Genomic DNA, 23,794 nt, shown 5'->3' on the forward strand with positions numbered 1-23,794 from the left:
ATTGATTTGATATGACTATTGAAAGTCAGGTCGGAATCGATCAGATCACCAATGTTTCAGACTTGGTCTTTGTTTTTTTTAAGAGAGTAGCGCCATGTATTTACTAACAGCAATCCACTTTTATTTATTGCCCAAAACAATTCTCAATTTTGTTGTTTAATTGAAGACAATTTTGGCTATCCAGTTATTTACCCGTTTTAGACAGTGACACAACACCTCAATTGAACTGTCGTCGTCTGGAGACACTGCTCGATGTAACTGTGTGTCATCCGCATAACTATGACAGTCAAAATTAAAGTTCTGAAGAATTTGACCCAAGGGTAGCATATATAGCCTGAACAGGAGGGGTCCAAGAACTGACCCTTGAGGGACCCACAGACATTGCCTTTCGATGAGATTGAACACTTCCAATGGTTACAAAATAACTCCTTTCCTCCAGGTAGAACCTGAACCATTTAAGGACTGTTCCATTTACTCCTACCCACCTTTCAACCCTGTTCAGCAGTATATTATGACCTACTGTATCAGAAGCCGCACAGATCCAACAAGACCAGAATTGACACCTTTCCCAAGTCAGTATTCAAACCTTATATCATTTAGCACTTTGATAAGAGCAGATTCTGTCCTATGATGAGTTTGGAAACCTGATTGAAATTTGTCAAAAAGTCAATTTAAGTTCAAGACATTCCTGAGTTGATTAAAAATAACTCTCTCAACAATCTTGGTTATGAAAGGGAGATTTGAGATGGGTCCATAGCTTGCTAACATGGAAGCGTCCAGCGTTTTTTTTTTCTTGTTTTTTTTTTAGAAGAGGCTTCATGGCAACTACTTTAAGAGCTTTAGGAAACTCGCCTGACTGACAGTTGATTATTTGCTGCAAATCAGCCAGCACAGACTTCACAATAGCGTTGAAAAAGTCAGATAGTATTGAGTCAAGACAGCTTGATGGTTTCAGCTGCTGAACTGTTTTCTCTCCAGTTTTTTGGTGAACTATCAAATTCTGACATGGTAATAGAGGTTTTTCTGGGTGGCTTCAGATGTAGGATAATTTTATCATTTTGCGGATGCTGATATTTAACCTGATGGATTGTATTTTTTCACTAAAATAAACAAATTAATTTCATTTGTCTGCTGTTCGGAGTTCTGTAGCTATCTGATTGGGTTGGGTTGTGAGCTTGTCAACCACAGCAAACAGTATTGCTGAAGTTCTTATTGATGAGTTCCGAAAAGTGGAGTGAAAATTTGGAGATAAGTTTTTCTCCACTTACGTTCTGTTTTCCTACACTTGAATTGAGAGGTCTTTACCATCATTGTGCTCCTCCAAAGTGTTCTTGGTCGCCTAAAATTTTTTTCTTAGTTTTAATAGGAATAACAGCATTCATGACATTTGAGATTTTCCAGGTGAAATTATCCAAAACTTCATCAACTGTTTCAGCATTCACAGTTTGTGGCATATGGTCTCCATAAACTTAGTGGAGCTACTCTGATTTATGTACATTTTCTTAATAGACAGAGGTTTGTCTGAACTTTTGGAAGAATCTGAAATTCAAAAAAAATAGTCAGAAATAGCCATACCCTTAATGTCAATTGATAGAATTTCAACATCCTTAGAGATGACCAGGTCTAAGATGTGACCTTGAGTGTGGGTTGGACTCTTAATATGTTGAGAGTGGTCAAGTGTGTCGAGTATAGCAGAGAGTTTTTTAAAATTTATTTTTCCATGTTATTGTCAACATGAATGTTAAAGTCTCCTGTTATGACAAAATAGTTGTAGTCATTACAAATAACTGACAGCAGTTCTGAAAAATCCTCCATAAATTTTCTATTGGATCTTCGTGGTCTATAAATTATTAAAACATTAACCTTTGGGTCAACTTTAACTACAAAAACAGATATATTCAAAAGAGCTTAAATCACCCAGTGTAATTTCTTTACACTGAAATTACTTAAAAACAATACCACCGCCTTTTTTCCCTATTTGACACTTGTTCATAAAATTAGAATTTGCTGGTATTGCCTCATTTAAAATGGTATTGAATCTACTTTCTGTTAAACAAGTTTCATTTAGTAACAAAAAGTCCAGATCATAGGTTGTAATGATGTCATTAATCAACATTGATTTATTACCCAGTGACCTGATATTGAAAAGAGCTAGAGATAACTGGAGACAATGGTTTTGATAGGTTCACATTTTATCCTCGCCAAGTTTGTAGTTCTACTTTTTTTGTGCCATATTTCTTTCACCAACTTTCTGTCCCTTGTAATTACGGGGATGAAAAATGGGAGGGGGTGATGGGAGGAGGATCTTGGCGTGATGTGCATTGGAGTCCAATATTGACAATAGCCTTCATCCTGTCCGTCACACCTAACAGGGCAATTAGGCCTGTAGAGATTGAGTTTTGGGTTGGGCTTTGCTCCAATGGGGCTGGGAGGAGTGTGGGAGATTCAAAGTTCTGCCTCATCTCATTTTGTTCCTCCGATTGGTTGAGTGACGTTGATAAACCTTATCACCTTATCTCTTGGTCCTCCGATTGTTTGGGAACAACTGCATCTTTTTGTCCTTCAGACGTGTCAACAAAGCCAGTGTTTTCCTTTCGGGCTGGTACACAGTAAAAAATGTTGGCAGCGAACAACTTAACCCCTTGGCTACTGAGACAGAAACCGTCTGCCTTGGAAAGATGTCTGTGCTCCCAAAAAACGCAGAAGTCAATGAAGTTCACGGATAGTGCAGTACACACTTCTTTGAGCCACTTAATTAATTCACTGAGCCTACTGAAACGTTCATCTCCAACTCGTACCATTGGAAGAGGTCCACATGAAAACCTCAACATCCAAACATTGCACTTTTGTTAGATCAATGAACTCTTGTTTCAGTACCTCTGATTGCTGCTTGACAACATCCAGGGCCCCTGTGTGTATAATGACAGATTTCACAGTTGGCTGCCCATGAGTGAGCGCCAGGATTTTTTTTAGAGAGATCAGACACCATGTCGTTGGTAAAACGCAGTACTTCGGTGTTCTTCTCACTGCAAAAACCTTTCATCAGGGAAGGGCGCCTTGACCAAGGACACATAGCCAGGTGTTAATCTCATATCTTCACCTTGAAACCCTCCCCTTAGTATGTTATGTCTTGTAACCTAATATGTTATGTCTTGTAACTTTGATACCTCCCGATTTCAAATAAATACAGGAGCAACGGGGGAGATTGTTTAGAGCGTGATAGGAGCATGCAACTGAAAAATCTCCCACATTCTCCTCATGAGCAAAAAGAAACCAGCGTCTTCATTCCTTTGTGTCTATTTTTTATAGGTATTGGGTGAGACAGAACCAACAACATCCTTGACAGTTCCATCACCATTAACATTTGGGATGCCATTTTTTACTTGTATGATTTAGTTATACACCTTTCAGTGGTGGTGGAGAATGAGTATTCTTGGCCAGGGTCTTGTCAAAGTGGTTCAAATCTATTTTTAAGTCTGATGTCAATACTTTGCATTGACTCGCGTCCTTTTTTCTTGCCCTCCGCTGGAGCGACCATCCACTGACGCTCACTTGGGGTTGAAGCAACACGCAACGCAGGCCAGCCGGATTCCTCGGTAATCTACTGGTGGTGTGTTCTCCCTTTCAGATGTTGTACCATACAGTGGGTACGGAAAGTATTCAGACCTCCTTAAATTTCTCACTCTTTGTTATATTAAAACAAACTGAAATATTGACATTTTTGCAGATTAAAAAAGAAAAACTGAACGACCACACAGCCAGAAGTATTCAGACCCTTTGCTGTGACACTCATATTCAACTCGTGTGCTGTTCATTTCTTCTGATCATCCTTGAGATGGTTCTATACCTTCATTGGAGTCCAGCTGTGCGATTATACTGACTGGACTTGATTAGGAAAGCCACACACCTGTCTATATAAGACCTTAAAGCTCAAAAGGGTGTTTCTACTAAATACTGAGCAAAGGGTCTGTCTGAATACTTACGACTGTGTGATATTTCAGTTTTTCTCTTTTTAATAAAGCTGCAAAAATGTCCTTTTCCTGTCAACATGGGGTGCTGTGTGTACATTGAGGGGAAAATGAAAATACATTTTGCAAATGGCTGCAATATAACAAAGTGACAAATTTAAGGGGGTCTGAATACTTTTCGTACCCACTGTATCTTTGGGCTTTGCTCCCAGTAAATTCCAGGGAGAACCTCTGGATGATCCATTACCGTTTCCACAATCTGTCCTCTTTATTGAGCTAAGTGGCTGTCTGTTAGCACACTTCTGCTCCCCATTTTGAGACATCGGTAGAGTGGTTTCATTACCGACTGTCCATTTACATCCACATACACTTCAAGACGATGGATTTTCGTTTCCAGGGTTGACATCCTCTCCAGCAGTCCGTGATAGTCCTCAGTGGAAAGGGGAGGCCTCTTGATTGCTGGACTTGTTGCTAATAGCAGGCTTGTGCTACTTAGCAGGCCATGCTCACGTAATGGTGAGAGGGTATCAGAAAATATTGGAATATGGCAACTGACTATCTACAAAAAAAGTACAGTCCCACAGGTTTAAAAATATCCAGGAATCACTGCTTCTAATTTTCTTTAGAAGTAGAAAAAAAACAAGCTTATCAGAAAGAAAAAATGTCAACAGAGGTGAAGCAAGCAGAGCGAGCAAAAAAGTGTCTGCACAGTAAGATGTGTGTGAAAAAGTGTTTGCCCCTTCCTGAATTATTTTATTCCATGTTTGTCACACTGCAATGTTTCAAATTATGTTTGTTATCAAACATATTTAAATATTAGTCAAAGACAACACAAGTTAACACCAAACGCAGGTCTTAAATGGTTTTTATTATTCTCAAACTCAAATGGCCCTGTGTGAAAAAGTGATTGCCCTCTAAACCTAATAACTGGTTGGGCCACCCTTCGCAGCAACAACTGCAATCAAGCGTTTGCGATATCTTGCAATGACAGACTTACAGGGCTGTGGAGGAATTTTGTCCCACTCATCTTTGCGCAATTTGTTGTAATTCAGCCACATTGGAGAGTTTGAGCGTGAACCGCCTTTTTAAGGTCATGCCACAGCATCTCAATGATTCGGATCAGGACTTTGACGAGGCCACTCCAAAAGTCTTCATTTAGTTTTTCCCTCAGCCATTCAGAGGTGGATCATTGTCCTGCTACAGAACTCAAGTACTTTCCAGCTTGAGGTCACGCACAGATGGACGGACATTCACCTTGAGGATTCATGGTTCCATTTATCACAGCAGGTCTTCCAGGTCCTGCAGTCGAAAAACAGCCCCTGACCGTCACACTACCACGACCATATTTTATTGTTGGTATGCTCTTTTTCTGAAATGCGGTGTTACTTTTACACCAGATGAAATGGAACACACACCTTCCAAAAGGTTCAACTTTTGTCTCGCCAGACCACAGCGTATTTTCTTCTTGATTGAGAACAGGTGTGGCCGTATCAGGCCTGACTGTAGCTAGAGAAATTTCACTCGGGTATGATAAACCATGTTTTAATAGAAGGGCAATCACTTTTTCACACAAGGATTTGTTCTCCTTAATAATAAAACCATTTAAAAACTGCATTTTGTATTTGTGTTGTCTTTGACGAATATTTAAACTTGTTTGATGATGGGAAACATTTAAGTATGGCAAACAAATTTAAAATCAGGAAGGTGGCAAACACTTTTTCACACCACTGTATCCCTCCACCTGTCCATTCCATTAGTTCCAAAAATGAAATAGGTCCACTCCTGACAAATACAGCTTTCTTAAAATGGAATGTCCATATTTCAAATGAAAACATATTACATAGGCTGCTCAGAAACGAAATCATCCTACAATATAACTTAGCGGAGGAAAGGAAACGAAAGATTCCCATGCCTTTAAGAGTGTTCCTGCATTTATGACTTGAATTTCTGGACTCAAGCCAAAATAATAATAATAATAATGGACACTATTGTGAGCATAGCATAATTATTGCTGCGCCAATAATTGCATTTTAGAGGTATACAAGGGTGAAAAAAGTATTTAGTCAGCCACCAATTGTGCAAGTTCTCCCACTTAAAAAGAGAGGCCTACAATTTTCATCATAGGTATACCTCACCTAAGAGATACAAAATTAGAAAGAAAACAATAATAATAATAATCCAGAAAATCTGATTTTTAAAGAATTTATTTGCAAATTATGGTGGAAAATAGTTGATTACTTACACTGAACAAAAATATAAACGCAACACTTTTGTTTTTGCTCCCACTTTTTGTGAGCTAGACTCCAAGATCTAAACCTTTTTCTACATATACAAAAGGCCATTCCCCTCAAATATTGTTCACAAATCTGTCTAAATCTGTGTTAGTGAGCATTTCTCCTTTGTCGAGATCATCCATCCCACCCCACAGGTGTGGCATATCGAGATGCTGATTAGACAGCCTGATTATTGGACAGGTGTGCCTTAGGCTGGCCACAATAAAAGGCCACTCTGAAATGTGCAGTTTTATCACACAGCACAATGCCACAGATGTCACAAGTTCTGAGGGATCGTGCTATTGGCATGCCGACTCCAGGAATGTCCACTTGCATCAACCACCAATTTGAGCGCTTTAAAGCGCAAGACGTTTTGATTTATCAAAAGGCAATTTTGCATTCAACGTGATTATATATTTTACAGCACAAACCTTGTACCACCATATGCTGACATAAAAAAAAAACAATGGCATGGCAATGACACAATCACAGGTATGTTGTATGCTGTTTTAGCTTGCGATGATGTACCATTAAGGATGGCAGTTGCCATCGAGGATTTGTGTCTGTACCTGACATTCCATGCAGTCGTGAAGTCAGGATTAAGCAGCAACAAGGTGGACGTGATATCCACTAAAGCTGAGGGAAAACAAACATTATCATTCATGGAGATTTGTTCTGTAATCATTATTCATAAGTGTTTCCTTCCTATAACATTCAATGAGACAAGGCACATATTTTACATTTCTTTCATGTGTTTAAATTTTTACACCCCCAAACAAAAACATCACAAAAAGTATATGCACTGAAAAATGATAATCTCATCTCAGTTTACTCAGGAATGTACTCACACAGTGTGAAATCTGGGCCTACTGAACACAAAGCTACACTATTTTTTGTTAATTGTATGTTCTGCTATTTAGCGGAAGTGCATTTAATTGCTCTACCTGTTACGATAAATTGCTGGCATAGATACAAATTCATTGTTTGTAGTAAATATTTTTTTCGGCAAATTAAGTGAAGTTCGATAATTTCCTGTGGCACACCTGATGATCTCTCATGGCACACTTATGTGCCACAGCACAGTGGTTGGGAATCACTAATTTATAACAATGGATTGCATTTACAGCGAAGGTATAAAAAAAAAAAAATCACATAACATAAAATCAGCTTCGTCTTCTTGACTTGGCGAAGCTCGTTTTTCTGCTTCCTCCACTTGGGAGCCCTGGATTCATTAATCTTAAATTCTCTCGTGGCTGCTCAATTCCCATGTTCCTCCGCGTAACTGATAGCTTGCAGTTTAAACTGTGCTTCGTAAGCGTGTCTCTTCGTAGGTGCCATTTTCGGGGCTCCTGAGGCAAACCAATGTTGTTTTGCACAATGCACACCCCGGCGCTATATACCTACTGGGGGCGTGGCTTTACAGTTTATAGATGTTGGACCTCGGTGCACACATAAGGCGTGTCGCATTATAAGGCGCCCTGTCCATTTTGGAGAAAATTTAAGACTTTTAAATGTGCATTATGGTCGTGAAAATATGGTACATTATTGTGTGGCATGTATGTTGTGGCACATGTAAATAAATACAGTGCTTATCAAATTTATCACAAAAATAAACTCCTTTATGATCTGTATGACCCATGTCATAAAGTGCTTTAAAGTGAACTTTTTCAATTTCAGTGAGCTCTCAAAATTTTACCATATTGTACATTTTCAACTCGATTACACCCTTTTTATACCCAAATTTGAGCTGGTTGAGTACGCTTCTTTGAAAAGTCAGAAATTAATCAAGCATAACATGTCAGTTTTTTGTAAAACAGTAAATTTGAATAGTCATTTCTCATGTATAACGGACATTTTCCCCCTTTCACAATTTATAAACGTATGCTGCCATCTAGTGGTTATGTAAAAGATGTACACTTTCATTCCAAATTGCCACCGCCAGCTAGTGGATATAAAAAAGGTGGAGCCTACACTTTCATTCCAATATGACAGGGGTACATATGACTGCATATATGTACATTTGTGCTGATAAGTTTACATACCGTAGCAGAATTTGTGAAATAATATTATTATTTTTTTGTTTTTGTTGTTTTTTAAAATATGACTGATAACTGAACAACAACCATCATTAATTGTTTTATGGTTATGTTATGTTTAGTGATAATGCTTTTCTGAAACGCTTGACCGTTTAATTTGAATCCCATTAAAATAAAATGTCTTTCGCCTGGTCCTTCATGTTTTCTTGAAAGAATTGTACCCATCTTACAAATTCTGCCTGGGTAATCAAACATATGAGCACAACTGTGTGTTTTCTTATTTACTAAATTAAAGTAGGGCTGTGAATTTCAAAATAAGAGCAAGTGATTAAGTGTTCAAACAAAGTGCTTAACTTCAGAAGATTTATTTGAAAAAAAACTAACAAAATAGATAATACTTCATGTTTTGATCATATGGGTAGAAGCAAAATCATGCATTGTAAAAATGCATTAAACATAGGTAGAAGGGTTTTCCAGAATTTTGAGGTCAATTTAGGGAGTGCGTGTTATACATGGGTGCACGTTATACACGAGAAATTACGGTACCTTAAAATATAAATTTGGTTTCTTCATGATGGCAAAATAAAAAAAGACATTTGTAATAAATGTTTAAAATCTTCATAGTATTGCTTTAGAAAAACATTTATTCCATTCATCCATTATCTTCGGCTTATCTTCTTGTGGGGGCAGCAGCTTCAGCAGATTAGCCCAGACTTCCCTCTCCTAAGCCAATTTGTCCAGCTCTTACGGGGGGATACCGAGGCGTTCCCAGGCCAACCGGGAGACAGTTTTTCCCAGCGTGTCCTGGGTTGTCCCCGGGGCCTCCTCCCGGTGGGACATGCCCAGAAAACCTCAACTGGGAGGCGTCCAGAGGTGCATCCTAACCAGGTGCCAGAGCCCCCTCATCTGACTCCTCTTTATGCGGAGGAGCAGCGGCTCAACTCTGATGACTCTCCCGGATAACAGCTTCTCATCCTACCTCTAAGGGACAGCCCAGACACCCTGCGGAGGAAACTCATTTCGGCCGCTTGTACCCATGATCGTGTTCTTTCTGTTCCGACAGTTTGTCAGTATAGATGAGGGTAGAAAGTAGATCGACCAGTACATTTGAGAGCTTTGCCTTTTGGCTCGGCGGCACCTTCTCCACGACAGACTGATGCAGCGTCCGCATCACTGCAGAAGCTGCAACAAACAATCCGCCTGTCGATCTCCCGCTCCATTCTTCTCTCATGAACAAGACCCCAAGACACTTGAACTCCTCCTCTAGTGGCTGGATTTTCTTTGACCCAGAAAGGGCATTCCACCCTCTTCCGAATATGGATCATGGGCTCAGATTTGGAGATTTGATTTTCATCCCAGCTGCTTCACACTCTGCTGAAAACTGCTCCAGCAGGAGTTGAAGATTGCGGCTTGACGAAGCCATCAGAACCACATAATCTACAAAGAGCACAGATTTAATACTTAGGCCACCAAACCAGACCCTTTCAATGCCTCAGCTGCGCCTAGAAATTTTGTCCATAAAGATCAGGAGCAGAATCGGTGGCAAAGCACAGGCTTCGCGGATGCCGACGCTCACTGGAAACAAATCCAAATGACTGTAGGCAATGCAGACCAAACTCTGACACCATTCGTACAGGGACCGAAAAGGCCCTATTAAGGAGTCGGGTACACCGCACTCCTGGAGCACCTTCCACAGGAATCCCCACAGGACACGGTCGAAAGCATTCTCCAAGTCCACAAAGCACATGTAGACTGGCTGGTAGGGCTGTAACGATACACCAAGGTCGCTATTTGATAGTGACCATAATTTCTGCTACACAATTCGAAAACTGGACCATTTATTTCGAGCAGAGAATTATACATGATTGTAACCCAAAAAAAGTACGTAAACTTCGGTCTGTGCTGTAAACGAGAAATTCATCCATCCATTTTCTGAGCCGCTTCTCCTCACTAGGATCGCGGGCGTGCTGGAGCCTATCCCAGCCATCATCGGGCAGGAGGCGGGGTACACCGTGAACTGGTTGCCAGCCAATCGCAGGGCATATACAAACAAACAACTATTCGCACTCACATTCACACCTACGGGCAATTTAGAGTTGTCAATTAACCTATCATGCACATTTTTGGGATGTGGGAGGAAACCGGAGTGCCCGGAGAAAACCCACCCAGGCACGGGGAGAACATGCAAACTCCACATAGGCGGGGACGGGGATTGAACCCCGGTCCTCAGAACTGTGAGGCAGACGCTCTATCTAACCAGTCGTCACCGTGCCGCCCAACAATAAACAAACCAAAAAAAAAGAAAAAACTCTTGCCCAGGAGTTGCCACACCACAGCAGAAGACAAATATTTAGGATTTAACACATCTAAATAATTTTGGTAATCCTAATTGACCTAAAAGAGGAATTTCAAGTCAGGGGAAAAATGACTGCATCTGCTGTTCTTGGTTGGCCTTTTAGGGACAGTGTGGTGCGATGCATGGAGTGACATGATTACAGTCAGCAAGCTTTAAAAAAATAAAAAATAAATCAAAAAAGAGTAGAACAACATCAGGCTACAACTTGAATTAAACTTGTTTTTGACTGATTAGGAAGAATATCAGACATGCAAAAACCAAAGGCATGAAAATGGTGACAAAAAAAAACAAAACAAAAACATGCCACCGCAAAGAATCTTTATTTATTTTTTATTATTTATTTTTTTTATTTTAACAAAAATGAAGAAATCTTGAAGACTATGAGGACTACAATAAGGCAAAATCCACAAATTTGGATGTACATGTTGATGTACAAATCTAAGACAATAAGTAAATTTGCCTAATTTCTCTGCTTTTTTGTTTTGGCCTCCAACATGAGCCAGGGCCAGATCACCTGCACCTGATGCCTACTTCAAGCTGTGCCACATGAATAGCATCCTCCTCTTTAAGCACTCTCATTCTGGAAAAGAATTGACTAAAATCATTGTCTGTCTCACTTCATTTTGCACTATTACCAACTTCAAAGGCTAATCCCAAATGCATAGTCCAGGAAAATATTAAGTACAGTGCTTTTCTGTTTTTATTGTCAATTTCTGAATTTGAAGTTAGTGCATTCTGTGTTGTGATATAATCCCTAACATTGCGCCGTCGCTTAATACATTTAACATTAACATGCGTAAACTAATTCGATAATTGTAGGCGCGTTTCCTAATTAATATAAGATTTACTAGCAGATCTGCTCTTGTCGTCGATGTTACGTGTGCTTCGCAATTTTCAGTTTTGTTACAAAATCGTTACAGCCCTACTAGTTGGGCGATCTCCCATACACCCGCCAGAACCCTGCTGAGGGTGTAGAGCTGGTTAAACTGTTCCATGGCCACGACAAAAGTCACACTGCTCCTCCTAAATTTGAGGTTCGACTACCAAACGGACCCTCCTCTCCTACAGCTCCAAAAGACCTAATCAGGCAGTCTATAAAGTGTGATCCTCCTGTAGATGGAACACACCCTACTGTCCCTCTTCTTAAAAGTGGGGACCACCACCCCGGTCGGCAGATTCAGAGGTACTGTCCCCGACGTCCACGCGATATTGCAGAGGTGTGTCAAACAGGACAGACCAAAAACATCCAGAGCCTTTAGGAATTCCAGACGGATTTCATCCACCCCCGGGGCCCTGCTACCGAGGAGCTTTTTATCCAAATTGGTGACCGCAACTCCAGAAATAGGAGAACCCGCATTAGAGTCCCCAGACTATGCTTCCTCATGGGAAAGCGTGTCAGCAGAATTGAGGTCTTCGAAGTATTCGGCCCACTGACTCACAACGTCTCGAGCTGAGGTCAGCAGCGCTCCATCCCCACTATACACACTGTTGATGCTGCATGGCTTCCCCTTCCTGAGACACCAGATGGTGACCAGAAATTCCTCAAAGCAGTCTGGAAGTCTTTCTCCATGGCTTCACCGAACTCTTACCCCACCCGCATTTTTGCCTCAGCAAGCACCAAAGCTGCGTTCTACTTGGCCAATCAGTACCAATCAGCTGCCTCCAGAGTCCCACAGGCCGACAAAACCCAATAGGAGTCCTTTTTCAGCTTGATGGCATCCCTCACCGCTGATGTCCACCAACAGGTTTGGGGATTGCCACGACAGGCGCCGACAACATAAGGGCCATAGCTCTGGTCAGCCCCTCAACAATGGAGGTACAGAACATGGTGCACTCGGACTCGAGGCGCCTGTCTCCACCGGGTCAAACAGGGTTGACAGGGTCAAAGTGTTGAGATGAAACTCCTGACAGGGGACTGTGCCAGACATTCCCAGCAGACCCTCACAATACGATTTACAATACGTTTGGGTCTGCTAGGTCGGACTGGCATCTTCCCCCACTATCAGAGCAAACACACCAACCCTCTCTTCACCAAAGTATCCAAGACATGTGGCCCCAAGTCCAATGACACGACCACAAAGTCGATCGTTGAACTGCAGCCTTGGGTGTCCTGTTGCCAAGTAAACACGTGGACACCCTTATGTCTGAACATGTTATCGACAATCTGTGACAAGCACAGAAGTCCAATAACACTCCACCGATTGTGGAAGGGGGGTGTGGGGGGGCGTTCCACCAAATCACACCATTCCAGGTATGACTGGAAGCAGAAAGAGGGAGTTCCCAGCAGAACGAGGGAGTCCTCAGCGGGAGCGTTCTCCACCGTCCCTTCCAATGACTCAAAAAAGGGTGGGTACTGCAGTTTGGTGCATAGGCACAAACAACGGTCAGTACCCTTCCCCCCATCCGAAGACGGAGGGAGGCTACAGTCTCATCCACGGGACAACCCCAAAATACAGGCACCGACTCGGGTGGCAATAAGTATGCCCACAAACCTACTCGGCGCTTGCTGGGCAACTCCAGAGTGGAATAGAGTCCAACCCCTCTCAAGAGGACTGGTACTGGACCCCAAGCAGTGTGTCAAGGTGAGCCAGATTACACTACAGTCCCCTCCAAAAGTATTGGAATGGCAAGGTCAATTCATTTGTTTTTGTTGTATACTGCAGACATTTGGGTTTCAGACCAAAAGATGAATATGAGACAAAAGTTCAGAATTCCAGCTTTTATTTCATGGTATTTACATCTAGATGTGTTAAACAACTCAGGAAAGAGCACTTTTAGTTTGAAGCCCCCCGCTTTTCAAGTGGGCAAAGGTATTGGAACAGACATGATTGAATTAACTTAAAGTGAATAACTTAATATTTGGGAGCATAACCCTTACTTGCATCAAGTCGGCGACCCATTGACTTCAGACTGTTGCATTCTTCATTTGAAATGCTTTTCCAGCCCTTTACTGCAGCCTCCTTCAGTTCTCGTTTGTTTCTGGGGTTTTCTCCCTTCAGTCTCCTCTTCAGGAGGTAAAATGCATGCTCTATTAGGTTAAGGTCCGGTGATTGACCTGGCCAGTCTAAGAACTTCCACTTTTTCCCCCTGATGAAGACCTTTGCTTTGTTGGCAGTGTGTCTTGTGTCATTGTCTTGTTGCATGATGAAGCTTCTCCTGATTAGTTTGGATGCATTTTTCTGTAAATTGCCCGACAATATGGTTCTGTGGACTTCAGAATTAATTCTGCTGCTACCATCATGAGTTACATCATCAATAAAGACAAGTGAGGCTGTTCCAGAAGCAGCCATGCAAGCCCAAGCCATGACATTACTACCTCCACCATGCTTCACAGATGAGCTTGTTTTTGATCATAAGCAGATGCTTGCTTTCTCCATACTTTGGCCTTTCCATCACTTTAGTAGAGGTTAATCTTGGTCACATCAGTCTATAAAACTGTGTTCCAAAACCTTTGTGGCTCATCTCGACTCATCTTTGCAAAATCCAATCTGCGCTCGATTCTTTTTGCTAATGGGACGTTTGCATCTTGTGTTATGGCCTGTATACTTCCCTCGAAGTCTTTTTCGAACGGTGGATTGTGATACCTTCACCTCTGCCCTGTGGAGGTTGGCAGTGATGTCACTGACTGTTGTCTTTGGGTGTTTCTTCACAGCTCTCACAATGTTTTTGTCATCAACTGCTGTTGATACCCTTGGCCGACCTGTTCAATGTCTGTTGCTTAGTATACCAGTCGTTTCTCTTTTTCAGGACATTTCAAATTGTTGTATTGGCTAGGCCCAATGTTTGTGCAATAGCTCTGATCGATCTTCCCTCTTCTCTCAGCTTCAAAATAAATTTACTTTTCTGTCATTGACAGCTCTCTGGTCTTCATGTTTTCTTAACAGCAAATTCAGTTTTCACAGGTGAAACCCAAAGCGGAAAACAAGCACAATCCAATGTTTAAGCAATCAATCTAAAAGGCAAGACCTGAGCAACGCAAAACAACACGTTTTTAAATAAAAGCTGGAATCCTGAACTTTTGTCTCATTCATCTTTTGATCTGAAACCCAAATGGCTTCAGTGTAAAACAAAGGAATTGACCTTGCCGTTCCAATACTTTTGGAGGGAGCTGTATCTCGAGTCGGAACTTCTCAACCTCGCACACCAGCTGGGGTTCCTTCCTTGCTAGAGAGGTGACATTCGATGTCCCTAGAGCTAGCTTCTGTAGCCAGGGACTGGACTGCCGAGGTCCCCGCCTTTGGCCACCACGCAGCTCGTTTTGCACCCAACCCCCTTGGCCGCTACCCCAGGTGGTGGGTTCAGAGGAGGGCCCGGTGACCCACGTTCGGGCGAGGGAAAACACCACATATCGTCATCACCATGGGCAGGTCTTTGAGCTGTACTTTCTCTGGCCCTTCACCAAGGACGTGTTTGCTATGGGTGATCCCACCAGGGGCACAAAGTCCCAGGCAACTTAGCTACTAGGATAATTGGGACACACAAACCCCTCCACCACAATAAGGTGACAGCTCAGGGAAGGGTAATGTGTATCAGTTAATATTCAAACTGTAACAACTATAGCTAATGCTGATTTCAGCATCTTTGGAGCGTATAATAGGTGATTTTGATTTTGCAGATCTCAACTAAACAAAGGAATACCGTGTGTAAACAAGTCCTGACAGCCCTGAACTATTTTTTTTAGCGTCATAAAGTGGTCTGGCTTGACATTTGTCAGGTTGACTTCGTCTAAATACAGCAACTTGATGAGGTTTTGTTGTTGTTGTCGTTTGCTTTTCATTAGTTTGGTTCTAGACAAAATTCTATGTTGATTGGATGTTCACTGGAGTAAGTTACCTTCCTTATCCAGCCAATGTTTACGCTGGCGGTAGAGTAACAGCTTGTTGTGCACATATGGTAGCAGAAACTTGACACACCAGCTCTCAACACCCAACTTGTTCTCCACCACCACGATGGGACTGCGGTTGTAACGTCCCTCTGGACATGGAATCACACCAATCTCATCACTGGGGAAGGAGACAATGGATTTAGGGCTGAACTAGTATATTTTTTATGTGTGTAGCAACAACACAGGTAAGAATTGTATGCAGGGAATGTTCTTCTGTATGCCAATGGAAAACGATGTGACAAAAAGTGAACAGGTGACTCGTGTTAAACACAGTAAATGAATAATGGGATCAGTGAACATTTCTATGCCCAAATATCATGTGAAGATTTATAATTCTGCCTTGAAATAACCGCATCGGCTTTACTGGCCAATATGTGCACACACACTTCCAATATGATATGTGAGTGTTTCCCAACCTTTACTGATACAAGGCAGACATTTTACAATGGAAAAACATTCATCACACACCAACTATCAAAAATGTCACAAAAGAACATGAGTCATTTTCATATAATTTGATCAATAACGGTGAAGACATGGCCCACTGAATTTCCTCTTGAAAATCAAATTTTACTGATGTCAGTATTTGTACGAGTGGCAGTTAAACATTTAAAAAGTTAAAAATAGTTTCTTAGAAAAAATTGTCCGAAGTGATATTTTTCAAACTTTTCATGTGATTTGTTTTTTTCTGTTCGGTGTCTGAAATGAAGTTTCACGATTTGCAACGTTTTCTGAAGATACTCATTACATTTTTTGACCGATAGGATTTTTCTCCGATTGCTTAAGAAGCCTTTTACATGAAAACTAACGTGAATGCCTCCTAGTGTCTTCAGTTAATTTTTTTGGTTGTGTTCCAAACGGTCCTTTTTTGTCTGTCTTTTTACCTTTAATACCACTGGAGAAAGCCTCACTATGTTGTCGCAATACACCAGAGGTACCCGTCAGCTGCGAGAATGAGGCAGCAATTTTGCATTGACACAACAGCAGACAGCAAAACAAATGTTACTTCTGAGACATGAATATGCATGAATTTATGAAAGCGTCGGAACTATTACATCTGTACCGTTATTATGATTGTAGACAGACAAGCGGGCAATGGGATCATAGGATCAATTATGCACATGTATCCGCAGAGAGAGAGAGAACAAAAACAAAAAAAAACGTAAACTGCAACTTTTTTTCCACAGATACTGATAAATGAATTTTTTTTTCATGGTTTATATCAAGGGCTTGCAACAATTTTGAGGCCAAGGACCCCCAAACTGATGGAAAGCTGGAGCTGAAACCCCTTATGGATAGTGTATATACAGTGCCACCAAAAAGTATTCACAACCCTTCACTTTTTCCACATTTTGCTGTCATAGACATATTCTAAAGCTGATGAGCATTTGTTTTTTTAAACTCCATAAAAGATCCCATAATGACAAAGTAAAAAAATATTTTCAGACATTGAAAATAGAAACATTTCAACAATAGGTACATAAGTATTAACACCCTTGGCTTAATATTTTGTTGAAACACCTTTGGCACCAATCACAGCCTTAAGTCTTCTTGCGCCAAGCTCTACGAGCTCCATTCAAGCATCACGAGGATCATCAGTGGAAATCAGATGCACCTGAGCTTAAGTTTGAGTGTCATAGCAAAGACTGTGAATACTTATGTATCTATTATGTTTGAATGTTTACATTTGTTATACATTTACACAAAGGTCTAAAAATATGTCATTATGGGATTGTTTTTTTTTTTTTTAAACAAAACTACTCAAATCAGCTTTAGAATACGTTTAACGGAGCAAAATCTGGAAAATGTGAAGGGGTGTGAATACTTTCTGGTGGCACTGGAATTGTATTTTTATCAAACTGGTCATATGTCAGAATGCCTTTTTATTCATATAAAGTATAAAAAGTTAAATAGTACTATACTAATGCCATATGATTTATAATTTTGTATAAAATATATGTAATGCAATAGAATAAAACAAAGCCATTTATTGTCACGATACACAAGTACAATGAGAGTGAAATGAGATGTGATTTATCCTGTAAATGTACTTTGTTATTGTGGAAAAAGTGTTGATAACTCAATGAAAATGTTTTTCTTCACGAACTTGAATACTGCACAGGTTCAAATTAGACTTCACACCGATCTGATCAGTGTGATCGGTATCGGCCGATAATTAGCATTTTATGCTGATCGGCAGAGGGCAGAGAAGGGGTGGGGCGACCAGACCGGAAACCAGCCAGATGCGCCAATACCGGTGCCCACCCCATAATGCCTCGTGCCAGTCCCCCAGGGGACCCTGAATGAGATGTGAATGTGCGAAGTGTATACACTAGTAGGGGACATGCGCTCCGCAAATCGAGGCGCCACAGAGACTCGCGACCACCTGAGAACCCCAGTCCTCCACGCTGCCCCGCTGTGAGACGGCGGCGAGGACAGTGCCTGGTGTACGTCAAGTGGACCTTAAACTAATTAGCAGCTTCCTGTCAAATTTTGATTCCGGTCTTCAAAAGACGCCTTCCCGGACCAAATGGTTGGGGAAGACTGTGGTTAATCTTCACCCATGTGCGTGAGGCTCCGCCCACTGGCGTTGAGAGGAACTGCAAGCGCCAGAACTTGTGGACGTGCCTTTGATGTTTGTTAAGGGAAGATAAAATGTCCGTTTTTTTATCTTGCAAACTCCAACTTGTATGCCTTGGTGTCTGTGTCCCCATTCTCACTTTGACAAGTCCTCGGCATGATTTTGAAAGCTGTTCATGATTTGAAATCACACAGTACGAAATGTTGCATTGAACAATAAGCAACCCACCTGCCACGACCAAAATTTAAACAATGATTCTATGCTTGAGAGTACAAAGTTGGGAGTGTTTTTGATTCATATGATTTTAAACCCATTTACTCAAATTTATAGACAAGATTCAGGCTGGTGGGCGTGGTCTAAAAGTCGGCACTCCCTCTTCCTACGCCGAAACTCACACCTTTCTCTGGGAGTTGAGTTCAGGCTAGTCTTGTTTTACTTCTCCTCGTACCTTGCTAGCAGCTCGCTAGCTGGGTGGCCTCCGGCCAAGTCTCCCCCTTCTTTTGTACCCTTTGTCCTCGGGCGCCTCCAGTCGCCACCAAGTGCGCGAACGCCCGCTGCAACCAAGCCGGAGGCGTTTTCGATCGAAAAAGTCGGCCATGCGGCCACGATCGGTCGGCGGGGCCTCAGCGAGCGACTCCCGGCATCCCGGACGGGTCCCGTACGCCTCTGAGGGCCGGAGCTCGGCCCGCCATCAGGTCAACCGGCAGGGAAGTTATGAGCGCATCCCAAACGGGACAACAACTTTCCTATTTCTTTTCTCTTTATGTTTTAGTGCATCTGGTTTTTCTTAAACCAAACCGGCTTCGTTTCCGCCTGAGGTCCAGAGGAAGACCACCCCCAAAGACCAGTTGATCTGCGTTCGTGAGTCGACACTGCAATCCTTACGATGATGTACATCATCATTTACTAGCTTCATACGAAATCCCAACATTAAATGCTCGCACGCTCATTTAGTTTAGCCCAGCGACCACACACATATGACGTCCTCTTTTCCGTTTTCGTACACCTCATTTTCTTACTTTCTTTTACCCTCAGCGTTATTTTCTTTTTGTAGTTGTAGTTGTGTGTTCAATTTAAAATTACGATAAACCGGAAGTAACGTAAGCGTCGCGCCCATCTTATTACCTACTCTTAAATGAATTCAATTCTTATTTGACCTATAACTGCTACACAGTATGTACAGCATGTGCAGCGCGTGAGCCGTATGAGGTTAGGCTCCTGCGGTCCCGGCCCGACCGGCTGGCAGACCACAGAGAAAAGGGGCGCACCCCCTTCCCACCCTACAGCTAATCTCCCCCCCCCCCCCCCCCCCCCCCCATTTTCATGAAAGGTGACCAACTTTTCTTAACGTTATCCATTTGCTTATTATGTTTGGCAGAGTTATTTTCTCGTGTTCTATACTCTGTGGCAGGATTTTGCCATTGGTTAATGTTGACAGCTTGTTTATCTTTCCAGTGAACATTATTGTTTTTTTTTTTTTTTTAGTGATTGCTAGAATTACAATTATTGGTTGAGCGTGTTGATTTGGAAGATCTATATATTTTTTTTAAAAGAACCCAGCAGCCAAAGATGAGGAGAAATCAGAATTCTACAATACAAAACTGACACGGGTTTCTGTGTAACTAGCGACCAGAAGCGCTGATGCCAAAGAGCATGAAAATAAGCGTCTGGAGTGTTTTCAGTGCAACGAGTGCGCATGTTTTATCTTGAAGAGCCCATTTTATGCATACTGCTGTATATTTCGTAACGTCTGATCTATGGAGTACTTTGAACTGGATTGTCTGTAAATGACTGTTTTGTTTTGTCATTGAGAATGTATTTCTCCATATTTGTGCCTAGTAATCATTGTCATTAGACGCTGAGAGTTATAGTTATAGTATACATGTATATAGTTACTTTCTACTGCAGGCCTGTTGGCTTCATTCTGTTTGGAAATAAATGTTTATTCCTAATTGTGGAATGACCCTATTTTTTTCTTTATTATTCAGTACAATTGACTGTCGAGCTAACATCCAGTTGTAGTTCGGTAACATTTTTAAATGCTTTCCTTTTAAAGACATATGTTTCTTAATTTGAACATATTTTATAAAGACACAAATATTTAAAATGTTGACCAAATTAGTGGCCTTTAGAAATTATGGATTATGCATGTTTAATACAGCTCAATAATTGTCTTGTACTGCGACAGCGTACAAATACGCAATGCTTCAACATCTAAATTATAATGATGAAGACGATTAAATATAATGTCGCTGTTAAAGCACAAAATTGTGATCACATTATGCTTGAAAAACAGACATAAATAGGAACATTAAATATAAACGTTGGAATACAATTACAAAAATAATGTTACAGCACTTGTATGCTCTCACAGACAATTATACAAACGCAGGATTAAATATTCTATATATATATATATATATATATATATATATAAAATATAAATATTTTCAGGCGCAGAATTTTAGATAACGTTGTATAGAATATATCAATGACGTTTTAATTTGGTCAATAAAGGACGCCGAGAGGACGTCCACACCGACCATATGAACCATATTTCAACCCCGTTGAGGCGATCGCACTGTACAATATACTGTACTTGATTCTTGCCGGGTTAAAATGAATAGAGCACTAACTGAGGTCCAAAACAAGACAACTTTGCTTGATTGATGCGCTCACATTCCAGGTTATAGTCCAGGCCCACAGAGATGAACAGCGATGACAGCCATTGGACGACGTGACAGACGAAGCTTTTGTCAGGAAACATCACAGATAGTCACACTTACATGTTCGGGTTCCTCTTAAATGCGTTAGTAATGTCTTTGACCACTCTTTGGACCAAGACATCCAGCTCTGACCGCGACTCCGCCATTTTAGGTCACCCAATGACGTAACATAGGCCAGTGTTTCCGGGTCAAATGACAGTACATTGCCAGAGGCGTGATGAGGATTCCCACATCGTTTCCAGGAGGGGCACGCCCCGCTGCAACATGATTGGCTCCTGCGTCGCAGGAAAGGCAGGCGGCGCAGCAATAAGTAGGTGACCGTAGCACATTTCAAAATCAGAATCAGAATCAGAATCCTCTTTATTTGCCAAGTATGTCAAAAACACACAATGATTTTGTCTCCGGTAGATGGAGCCGCTCTAGTACAACAATAGACAGGCATTTTGGCAATAAACAAATGTTTTTTTGACATAAAAACACACTGCAGAGAGTCACCTAGCCTCTATCAATTTCATGGCAACAGGGAAGAAGCTGTTGGAATGTCTGCTGGTCTTAGTTTGCATTGATTGATTGATTGATTGATTGATTGATTGATTGCCAGAACTAAGACAAGAGTGTGCAAAATCCTCTCGGACCCTCCACACCTCTACCTTTGCCCTGTGTCGCATCTCAATGTATTCCTTTCGCCTCTACTCTCCTCTCTCTCTCAGTGTCCCACTTCTTCTGAACTAACCTTTTTCCTTGTATGATTTCCTGTACCGTATGGTTCAGAATCACAATCAGAATCCTCTTTATTTGCCAGGTATGTCCAAAAAACAAACAAGGATTTTGTCTCCGGTAGTTGGAGCCGCTCTAGTACGACAACAGACGGTCAATTGACAGGGAACACTTTGGAGACAGAAAGACATTGACAAAAAAATAAAAATAACAGTCACTGAGCAGTAAAGGGTTGCGAGTTATCTGGTAATGCAGGTACTTTTTTTTTTTTTTGACAATTGTGCAAAAACACGCAGAGTCCTCTCGCACTAGACTCCACCACTAAGTCTCCTTCTCTCCTTTCCGGTCACAAAACACACCAAGTACTCTTCTTCCTGCCTCTCTGATCACCTTGGCTGCAGTGGTCCAGTTTTCTGGAAACTCCTCCCGTCCACCGAGAGCCCGTCTCACCTCTTCCCGAAAAGCTGCACAACACTCGTCCTGTCTCAGCTTCCACCACATGGTTCTCTTCTCTGCCTTTGTCTTCCTAATTTTCCTCCCCACCTCCAGAGTCATCTTACACACCACCATCCTATGCTGTCTAGCCACACTCTCCCCTACCACTACCTTACAGTTGGTAACCTCCTTCAGATTACATCGTCTGCACAAGATGTAATCCACCTGCGTGCTTCTACCTCCGCTCTTATAGGTCACCCTATGTTCGTGCCTCTTCTGGAAAAAAGTGTTCACTACAGCCATTTGCATCCTTGTTGCGAAGTCTACCCACCATCTGTCCCTCCAAGTTCCTTTCCTGGATGCCGTATTTACCCATCACTTCTTCATCACCCCTATTACCTTCACCAACATGTCCATTACAATCAGCACCAATTACGACTCTCTCTCTGTCTGGGATGCTAAGAACTACATCATCTAGCTCCTTCCAGAATTTCTCTTTCACCTCGAGGTCACATCCTACCTGTGGGGCATAGCCACTAAATCACATTACACATAACACCCTCAATTTCAAATTTCAGCCTCATCACTCGATCTGATACTCTTTTCACCTCCAAGACATTCTTAGCCAACTCTTCTTTTAAAATAACCCGACTCCATTTCTCTTCCCATCTCCACCATGGTAAAATAATTTAAACCCTGCCCCTAAACGTCTAGCCTTACTGCCTTTCCACCTGGTCTCCTGGACACACAATATAGCAACCTTTCTCCTCATCATCATGTCAACCGACTCCCGAGATTGTCCTGTCATAGTCCCAACATTCAAAGTTCTAGGCTCTGTGCCTTCCTCTTCTCTTTCTGCCGAAGAACCCGTTTTCCACTTCTTCTTCTTCTTCGACTTCGACCCGCAGTAGCTGAATTTCCACCAGCGCCGGTGGCGGACGTTGTTAACCCGGGCCACGACCGATCCGGTATGGAATTCTTTGGATGAACGCCCATACTTGTTTGGCAAAGTTTTAAGACGGAGGCCCTTCCTGACGCAACCCCTCTGCATTCATCCGGGCTTGGGGATCCGGCCTACAGTTTGCACTGGCTTGTGCCCCCCATAGGACTGCATTAATAGCTGTAACAACACATCGTCGGCAAAAAAAGAAATCTTTTTTACTCCTTCTTTCATTGTTAGTTCTTTCATTTCTTTATTTTGAATAATCCACTGGCTAAGAGTTTCAATCAAAATTGTGACTAAAAGGTGACTAATTGGGCAGCCCTGCCATGTTCCGCATTCCAGTAAAAAGGAGTTTGAAACTCCCACGTTAATATCAATTCTTGTCCTGGAGTTATAATGTGTTGCTCTTTATTATAACTCCAGGACATGGTGATGGTGGTCCGAACGAGGAACGTGCAGGAAGCTTCCAGGCTTCTCAGGGTGGGCCGCATAAAAATCCCTCATCCACGAGTCATCCAATTTAAGTTTGCGAGAGATCCAGGAACGAACGGGGCCGGGATTTGAACCCCGTTCGTCGGAACTGTGAGGCAGATGTGCCAACTCGTCCCCGCCGTGCCGCCCGTTTCTATTCGGCGGATCCCAAACGTGCCAGTACCCCCAAGGTGGCCAGGGGTGCGAGGGCCCTTAATAGCTGCTTCCAGCTCGAGTTGATCTCATAAGTGGGTTTTTTTTTTCGGGTGCAGTTTTTGAACATCTCCGGCGGACATTTGTTCACGTTCACCTCGCCTCATGTTCCTACTTTGATGAGAAGTGTTTAACTTGTTGACAGTTGTTGTGTTTTATGTTGGTCGACTCATTTGCAATTCACCAAGCG

At 41.9% G+C, this 23,794-nt stretch overlaps 1 protein-coding gene across 3 annotated transcripts in view; it reads right to left on the minus strand.

Annotated features, from left to right (window-relative positions):
* Positions 1-20,988, minus strand: part of ptar1 (protein prenyltransferase alpha subunit repeat containing 1) — a 56,059-nt gene extending 35,071 nt beyond the window's left edge. For all 3 annotated transcript variants that reach the window (XM_061673217.1, XM_061673216.1, XM_061673215.1), the window contains exons 1-3: positions 20,886-20,988; positions 15,467-15,636; positions 6,811-6,877 (exon numbers count right to left, since the gene is read on the minus strand). In XM_061673217.1, coding sequence (XP_061529201.1) covers positions 6,811-6,877; positions 15,467-15,636; positions 20,886-20,971 — 323 coding nt within the window. In that variant the 5' untranslated portion in view covers positions 20,972-20,988. The remainder of the gene's footprint in view (positions 1-6,810; positions 6,878-15,466; positions 15,637-20,885) is intronic.
* Between the last annotated feature and the right edge of the window lie 2,806 nt (positions 20,989-23,794).

This window comes from Phycodurus eques, chromosome 3 (genome assembly GCF_024500275.1).
Source record: "Phycodurus eques isolate BA_2022a chromosome 3, UOR_Pequ_1.1, whole genome shotgun sequence".
In the NCBI taxonomy this organism is placed as follows: domain Eukaryota; kingdom Metazoa; phylum Chordata; class Actinopteri; order Syngnathiformes; family Syngnathidae; genus Phycodurus; species Phycodurus eques.